The following is a 9,613-nucleotide window of genomic DNA, read 5'->3' as shown; positions in this document are numbered from 1 at the left end:
ATATATATATATATATATATATATATATATATAAAGTTGAAATTTACAGAAAGACAGAAGACAAAGACCAGTGTATAAACAAGAAGCAGATGTATTAGAAAGTCTTTTATGTTTCAAGCCTACTCTCTTCAACAGAAAGGAAAACGAGGAAATAAACAGAGAGAGAAAAAAAGACTTGTGGATTTAGTGGTCAATCATGGACGGATGAAGAGAAAACAGAATAAGAAAAAACAGAAAGTACAAAAAAGTTCAAAAAGGTTCAAACATCGTGGTGTACTGGAATGATTTTTCATAAACAGAAGAGTCTAGTGAAATCCATATGTATATCCAGTGGTAATCCAGGTGGAATGCTGGTATGTAGATGAGGAGAGGTGCAGAAAGTTCAGGTAGTAGTAAGTCCAAAGTGTAGGACATTAAAGTAGGATAAAACTGGTGCGACCACATGAGCGTACAATATATAGTTGAAATTTACAGACAAACAAAAGATGAAGACACATGTATTAGTTTGACGCTCAGGAAGGTGAGAAAGTCTTTTACATTTTGAGTCTACACTCTTCAACTGGAAGGAACATGATATATATATATATATATATATATACGTTGTCTGATCAATAAGTATCTGGACCGTTGCCACTGTAATGAAGCCAAAGCACGCAGAGTGAAGCCGCCTGGCACAGATTGACCCTGTGTGCATGCCACACATGCACACAAAGTCCTAACATTCCAGCTCAGTTCTGCTGCTCACAGCACTACTTTGAAGTGTGCAGCACATGATCATTGCATTGACCATGACAGAAAAAGTCGAGCAGAGAATCTGCATCAAATTTTGCCAAATACTTAGCAATACCTGCTCAGAAGCCTATGCGAAGTTTTCAAAAAGTTTTCATTGTTCTCGATACAATCAAGGCGATCTTGTGTGTGTGTGTATATATATATATATATGTATATACTAGTAAAATCTCAATAAGAGATGAGAGTAGTAACTATACGAACAAGTAAAGTTAATCACCACATCAATATGGCTATTCAATGTTACTATTACAAGACCGCCAGGTAGATCTTCTGCCAACTGGTTATAGGTGCAGCATTTCACCCTGTACATATATATTGCCAGCAAAAGAGCAAAGCCCTACCACCCTCCAGCAGATAACCGGATTGCAAGACCAATTCAGTTTTGAGCTAGTTTTCTCATCCTCAGTCACGAACACCTGGTCACCAGAGAGATGGCCAGAGTCTGCTCTAGCAAGCAATATGTAGTAAACAAAGTGACCATCAGTCACGATTTGCAACAAGCAAAGTAGCTAGTTGTAAAATCTCAATAAGAGATGAGAGTAGTAACTATACTAACAAGTAAAGTTAATCACCACATCAATATGGGGGATTTTCAATGTTACTACTAGTTAAACCCCAAACTCTGGGGTTCACTTCTTTCAGTTTCCGGCAACAAGATTCACTCACAAGGCTTTGGTTGACTTGGGACCATAGTAGAAAACATTTGCCCAAGGCACTGTGCAGTGGGACTGAACCCAGAACCATGTAGCTGGGAAGTAAACATCCTGTCACACAGCAGCCACACCTGTCTTCCAAGAGGCAGATTATTTTCTTTGAGGTTTTTTGGGTTTTTTTTTTTTGATAAGTTAAACAAAATAAATATTGATGCAACTTTCAAATCAAAAATAACAACTAAATAATATAACTGTAATGTCTAGAGATAAGAACCACTGTTCTTTTGTACATGCAGGACCCAGAATGTACAGGTATAAAAATTGTCCTTGGAATAAAATTTTAACATTGCTACAAATGTGTGGTCATAAAGATCATAATGAAAGCTAATCTTCCAAATTAGCAAATAAAATTTCCATTAATGCAGGCTGTGTAAAGATGTAGGTATGGCTGTGTAGTAAGAAGTGTACTTCCCAAACACATGGTTCCGGGTTCAGTCCCTTTTTGTGGCATTTTGGGCAAGTGTCTACTACTATGGCTTTGGGCCAACCAAAGCCTTGTAAGATGATTTGGTAGACAGAAACTGAAAGGTGGTGAGCTGGCAAAACATTAGAACGCCAGGCGAAATGCTTAGTGGTATTTCGTCTGCCGTTATGTTCTGAGTTCAAATTCCGCCGAGGTCGACTTTGCTTTCATCCTCTTGGGGTCGATAAATTAAGTACCAGTTACGCACTGGGGTCGATGTAACCGACTTAATCCCTTTGTCTGTCCTTGTTTGTCCCCTCTATGTTTAGCCCCTTGTGGGCAATAAAGAAATAAGAAACTGAAAGAAGCCCATCATGTGTGTGTGTGTGTGTCCCACCACCACCAACAACTACTACTGCCTGGTAATCAGTATTGGCTTGTTTACATCCCTGTCACTTAGTAGTTCACCAGAAAGAGACCAATAGAATAAGTGCCATGCTTAAAATTAAATAAGTACTAGAGTTGTTTTTGTTCAACTAAACACTTTAAGGTGATGCCCCAGCATGATCGCATTCCAATGACTAAAACAAGGAAAAGGTAAAGCGTATAAGACTTTCAACAAATCTATTAAACTGAATCAAAATGAAAAGCATAAAAATGATTAATCTCTCACTTGGTTATCATTTGGTAATTTTCCTTTTACTGTTTTCATCTCATCTGTGTTTGTCTCATCTAAAAGAGGAGAAAACAAACAAAAGAAAAAAAGGGTTTAATTGAAGGAGACAATATTCATTTAAACAATATTCATTTAAACAATATATTATGGAAAAAAAATTACATAAAATGAAATATGAAATAAAATACTGTGAGGAGCTTTTGTCTCTACAAGTAACAAAGGGTTTCACAAGAAAACAAGAGAGCTTCCGTGTAGCTGCTTGACCTATTTGTAAGAGACAAATCACTCTCAAATGAAAGCCACCATCTTAAACAACAAAGGACACAGTAGATGATGTATCCCTAGAAACCCCTAAAAAGACAGGATGATCATGGCTTCAAATGATTGTAGATTTATTCAATAAACAAAGCAAGTTGTAGAAGGTAGAGAAAATGCAAACAGTAAGACCAAAGATGTAAATAGAAGAAAGTAAGAGCTAATTTTAGGATATCAAGCTTCATAGAGATGATAAAAGACTGCAGTATCTCCAGTAGTGAACAGTAGTAATTCAACAGAAACATTTCTTCCACATCGACTTCATTTTTATTTTTACTTTTTAATGACCAAATTATTTAATGATTTGAGTGAAATGAAAAGACTGGCTGCCACAATTCAAAAACAGGTTGTAAACTCAGTTTTCCAGGAGCTTATCACTCTACAGTTAGAAAGAAACAATTGAGTAGATGATGTGCATTTAACTTCCACAACACAGATCATAAGTTCATATAGACTGCAGGCATATTTGTTAGTAACAAAGCAATATATTTAAATCACTGTGTTTCTATTCATCTAACAAATTGGAATCAAAGAAGCTGCTAAATCACATAGGAATGTTATCTATGAAGAACTGATGTCTTCTCCAGAACCAGACACATGTCTCGCCCACTTAAATTCATGTAACTAAAATAAAACATTAGGCCTTTTAAAATTCCTCAACATTTTTGAGTTATTTACATCCTTTTATTCTTTTACTTGTTTCAGCCATTTGGCTGCAGCCATGCTGGAGCACCGCCATATCTAACTGTATTCTACAAGTACTCCTCAATAATGAAAATATAAAGTTTCTTTCTTAAGGAAAAAGAGTGAATTACTTGTGGTCTCTGATAATTCAGCTGTCTGCCTAATGACAGGGTTTTCAGTGGACATCTTCAACTTCTCAGGAATATGACCCCTCAATTTCTGTTGTGTTTTTGGAGTGCTATCTTTCTGTTTTTTCTTCTTCTTGCTTTCTTTAGCTGGACCAGAAGACTGTTAATGTGAGAAACAGGAAACAAATATAATTCTCTGATTGGCTGACAATGACAGAACTGTGTACCAACACTCTCCACTGCCAACACAAATGCATCTTTAGAAACAGAACTACATCTTAGGATATGTATGTCCAGTTTAAAAGATATAATAACTACAAGTATTGCACAAACCAAGCTTGTACATTCAGAAGTGATAAAATATGATATATTTGAAATACTTGATATGAATGTTGCTCTCAACCAATTTAAGAATCTCCTATCTGGTCATTTGATCTGCTAGTAATACTAGCTAAATGTCTCTGAAATTTCACTGTACCATCTTAAAAAAGGAAGGACACTTTACATAATTGTACAAACACTACAGGGTGTTTGGACTAAATTTGACAGTTTGCATAAAAGGAAAAAAAAACATAATAATCCAAAAAAAAATATTTTAAAATTCAAAAAATATCAACTAGATTATGGCTGGGAGGTAATAGTTTACTCAAAGTAGGCACCCTCAACTTCCACCATAGCCTCAAGACAGATCCAGAAGTTAGTGCATGCTTTCCTTGAGAAGGTCTTCAAATACCTCCTTGATCTTGGTCACCAGCTCAGTCTTGGTGTTGCAGGCTGAGCAGTTGGTATCTTTCTCAACCAAATCCCACACATAACAATCGATAGGATTACAATTGGGGGAATAAGAGAGGCCAGAAATCAGGGCTGGTGAAGTTGTAGAAATTCTCCAACAATCACTTCTGATCCTTTCCAGAGATATGGCAAGGAACCAAATCCAGCAGCAACCCTCTCCAGCTAGAGTTTGACCACAGTCCCTAGCAGCTTCCCGTAGCTATCTGAATTGACGACAATGATGGTAATTAAATGCTAAGTGATAATGCTGCTGACATGCATCATGAGACGTAGGACAATAAATAACCATAAATATTGACTTACAGCAAGCAATTCCATACGGAGGAGACGTTCTTCCTCATCTTGGTCTTTGTATTTCTCTTTTATCTTCTTCAACTTGTTCTTTGGGAAAAATAAAATGATTTAGTTGTGAATATAACTTTAGCACACCATCAACAGCAAGTACCACAATGTCAAACAATTAGTAATATTAATATTGTCAGTAGAGTCACCACATGCTGAATCTTTAGATTCAGCCACAACATTGACCATTCTTTATTCCCTTCAGATTATTTCTTAATTAAAGCTAACCTACATGCAAAAAAAATTAAATTTGCTTTGCTCTCTTTTACACCAGAATATTTTGTAAAAAAGAGATATCAATTCTCTCAATCGACTAATAACGCTAAGAAAATGCGACAAAACTAGTTTACTGGAAGTTAATTTCACTAGAGAAATGCATCTTACAAAATGATGCTACAAACTGATAGCAGTGAGATATAAACCCATAGCCTATAAGCTAGCAGTTTGATAATGCATACTTTAAGCATTTAAATTTCACTACTACTATAAATCTCTGAACATGATATCAATGGACCAGAACTTCACTTCATTTCTATAGATGAAGAATATTTTCTCTGGGCTGACTGTCAGACTATCACAGTTAACATTCCAGAACAACACAGTACCAACTTCTAACAGCTAAGAAAAGTAAGACATATAGAATTTAAGTATGCCAACCAAATACACAACAAAATACCTGTCATAGATTCAAGTCCTGTGAGCTATTGCTGTTCTTCAAGGAGTTGAACACTTCTTCAATGTTACAATTTTCACAGGTGACAACTACATTTTGGTTTTGAACAATATTTTGGCTTTGTTTCATATACTAAGGACCACTTATATTTTGTTCAGAAGCTGCACTAAAATGAGACATATTTTGTTTAGCAGCTGCACACGAATAAAGCATAGATGCATGAAGCTTCACATAATTCAGTGGCCAAATAAACAAAAGAGTAAAGTCCATATTTACTGCAAGAATTTCATATTAGCTACCCACAAATATATAATTCATAGGTAATAAGTTAAAAACCATCAATTATTGTAGGATTTGAAATCATGATAAAATGATACGATAATCCTTACTTCAGTAGATTTATTGGTAAAATAGAGAAATTGATTCACTCTAAAACAAAAATCATGTCATAAATACTTCATTGTGGATTTGACTCTCTTCTTCTAAACTTACCAACTCCTGAGAGAGATAATACTTCTAACCTAAAAGTATCAAAATTGCCTTTCTTGCAGCCATTATCAACATATCTCACTCCACCAAACAATCTTCCACTCTGGTTTCTGTATCTAGGATGGCCTAAACAAACTGTTGGAACTACTTTTTGTCTCCAAATCACAGCACACAGCATCACCAGACAACCTAATAACAAAATAAAAACTTACTCTTTTGCCTCTTTTTAAAGGTTCTTGCTTCACAGATGAAACAGTGCTTAATGGTAGCTAAAATTAGAAAGAAATAAAACTAAAAGTAAAGTCATGTTAATTAATATGTCAACAACAATACTAACATTCAAAGTTAACAGAGGTATTTGTTGTATTCTTACATCTATTTTGCTAATAATGATATGAATTATTTGATCAAATCAATAACAGGGTGACGAACTGTGTTCCTGGCCAAGACATTTAACTTCCATCTAACTGTAAATAGGTACTGTTTATTTTAAGGAAGGTTTCATGCTTTTCATTGTTTTTTTGTCTCCACTTTTTCCTACTTTTTCTGTCTTTAGTGTTTTAGTGATAGACACTGATAGACCTTCCACTCTTTACAGGTAGAGTCATGTGCTGTGTGAGTGTAGTAATGAATCTAGCAAGCAATCCACATGAGTAGCATACATGTGTGTCCTCACAATTATTGAAGCATGCCTAATCCCTCACTACTGCTTGACAACTGGTGTTGATGTGTTTACATCCCCATAAACTTAGCAGTTCAGCAAAAGAGACAAATAGAATAAGTACCAGGCTTAAATAGAAAATAAGTACAGGGGTCGATTAGTTTGACTAAAATTCCTGAAGGCATGGCTACAGTCTAATGACTAAAGCAAGATAAAAGATAAAAAACATTATCAAGTCTTGTATGGGATACATGTTTACATTGATGTACAGCAATGTTGAAAATACCACCGTTTTGTGGCCATTAGCTTAGTCTTCATCATTACACAGTCACTATGCCACAAATGCACATTGCTCTAACTCCATACATCATCACTATAAATTTGAGAACACAGTTTTCAATCATTGACAATTAATATGTAGTAGTGGTGGACAGTCTACCATGGAATTAGTACCCATTAGAACTTCATGTCCAACCATTGACTTTGAGACCAAAGGTATTGAACACAGAAATGAAGCAACTAACAATGAACTTGTACACTGGTGTACAAGAGAAGAGACTGTATGATATTGATGTGGCTCTCTTGCTATATAACTAGGGAAGCTGGTTACTATATTGTAGTCATTAGTTCAAATCTCTCACACAACGCACAACTCTACATGCAAAAAGTGAAAAGCACACACACACACATTTTCTAGTTACATATCTCTTTTTTAATGTTAATATGAATTGGACATTATCTGTTTCAAGAACGAATGCTTTTGCAGCTACATGGATAGCACTCTTACTGCTAATCAGTCAAGTGTGAAACATCAACGGTGGTGTACACTACCAATCAAGTAGACTGAAGCAAGTAATGTGACTTTTATTGAAGTTGAACATGATGACTGTGTGCAGCAAGATTTGAACTAATGACTACAATATCTGTAATCTAGTAACCAGTTTCCCTAGTTATATAGCAGAATGCACAATTCTCCTGAATGCTGGAATGCTAAGTCAATTCATAGCAACATTCAGAAACGTAACACCCAACACAAGATAGACACTATAAAATCAAATCAATACTAACATGTTGACAATAGGTAGGAAGTTTCTGTCTTATCAAAATCAAAGTCACATGTAGCTGGGCCAATAAGATGCAATGCTATCTATCTAGGTTGTAGTAAATCTTGTGGCAATTTGGTATACTTGAAAAGACACATCAAGTAAAATTGAAGCCATCCATAAAGGCATATCCTTTATGGCCATGCCCCCATTCCTTCTCCCAGCTGAGAGGTCTTTGTCTTGCAAGTGCTGGAACCACATAAAATGCACTCATATTAGTGCCATGTAAAATTCTCCCATATGCTGGTGCCACATAAAATGCACTTATGCTGATGCCATGTAAAATGCACTCATGCCAGTGCCACGTAGGATGCACTTGTGCCAGTGCCACGTAGGATACATCTGTACCAGTGTCACATAAAAGGCACCCACCAGACTCTGTAAAGTGATTGGCATTAGAAAGGGCATCCACCTATAGAAACTATGTCAAAAAAGACAATTGGAACCTAGACAGCTCTCCAGCTGGCCAGTTCCTGCTAAACCATGCAACACTTGTTAGCATGGAAAACAGATGTTAAATGATGATGGTGATGATGATATATAGCTGTAAAATTCTCCCTTTCAATCACCTCCTATGAAGTCATAACTAATACCATCTGTAATGGCAAGTAAGGATTGATCTCATGATCAACAGGACCTTAACGCTTACAGATATTTAGCCTCACAGAAGCAGTTTTATGGCTAATTGAATTTAAATCACATAACAGGTGGAGTTTACAGTTCAAATATTACTGTTGTACTCATTGTTATAGTTAGAAGCATATTCTTCAGACATGTATATTTTCTGAAGAGATCATAATAATTCTTATTTAAGATATATACTGTTATTTAAAACTAATAAGAAGGTTTCCACATACATTTTCACTGTTGGTCTCACAAAGGTCTTCTTTCAGTCGTGTTGAAGATGTGACTTCAGTTTTCTCCTGGTCAATCATTTCAGCTGAGTTGTGACCTTGCCTTTTACTTTTGCGTAAATCTCTGCAAATAAAAGTGAATATAAAAACAATTAGACTAAATATATATTTACCTCACAATCAGAATACATATATATATATATATATATATATATGTATATATATATATATATATATATATATATATATATATATATATATATATATATATACAAGGACCAACTCAAAACAATACTGAAAGTCGCCACTAGACTTCAGCCTAATCATCTGAAACACAAGTCCAAGATCATACCAAGTAGTTGTGTTCTATCACCAACAGAACCGAAAACTTCAAAACCACCCGAACAGAAAAGGAAGAAATCAAATGTCAGGAGAAAAACACTCAACAACATCAACCTCATACTCCACTAACACTGCAATGCAGTCAATGCTATTGAGTTTTCTGTGCAAGAATTGATCTACAGAGTCATCAATGCCATCATTATCAAGGAAGTGTTCAGCAAAGAAGAAATTAAATTCTTAGATAAGAGATAAAGCTGTTGCCAACAACAATATATATATATATATACATATATATAGACACATATATGTATGTACATATATATATATATATATATGTATATACATATACAAATATATACATATATATATATATATACATACATATATGTATACATGTACACATATATACATATACACATACAAATATATACATATATATATATATATACATACATATATGTATACATGTACACATATATACATATACACATATATATATATATATACATATACACATATATATATACACATATATATACATATATATATATACACATATACATATATATATATATACATATATATATACATACATATATATATACATACATATATATATACATACATATATATATACATACATATA

General features: G+C 34.6%; 1 protein-coding gene across 1 annotated transcript in view; it reads right to left on the bottom strand.

Moving 5' to 3' along the window:
- LOC106876981 (ribosome quality control complex subunit NEMF) overlaps nucleotides 1–9,613 on the bottom strand; it is a 119,600-nt gene that overhangs the window by 16,030 nt on the left and 93,957 nt on the right. Inside the window, exons 26-30 of the mRNA XM_052971973.1 lie at nucleotides 8,629–8,749; nucleotides 6,220–6,276; nucleotides 4,807–4,884; nucleotides 3,715–3,871; nucleotides 2,582–2,640 (exon numbers count right to left, since the gene is read on the bottom strand). Of these exons, the coding sequence (XP_052827933.1) occupies nucleotides 2,582–2,640; nucleotides 3,715–3,871; nucleotides 4,807–4,884; nucleotides 6,220–6,276; nucleotides 8,629–8,749 (472 nt within the window). The remainder of the gene's footprint in view (nucleotides 1–2,581; nucleotides 2,641–3,714; nucleotides 3,872–4,806; nucleotides 4,885–6,219; nucleotides 6,277–8,628; nucleotides 8,750–9,613) is intronic.

This window comes from Octopus bimaculoides, chromosome 11, assembly GCF_001194135.2.
Source record: "Octopus bimaculoides isolate UCB-OBI-ISO-001 chromosome 11, ASM119413v2, whole genome shotgun sequence".
Classification (NCBI taxonomy): Eukaryota; Metazoa; Mollusca; class Cephalopoda; order Octopoda; family Octopodidae; genus Octopus; species Octopus bimaculoides.
The sequence above is the reverse complement of the archived record's forward strand: the minus strand, read 5'-3'. Positions and strand labels throughout refer to the sequence as shown.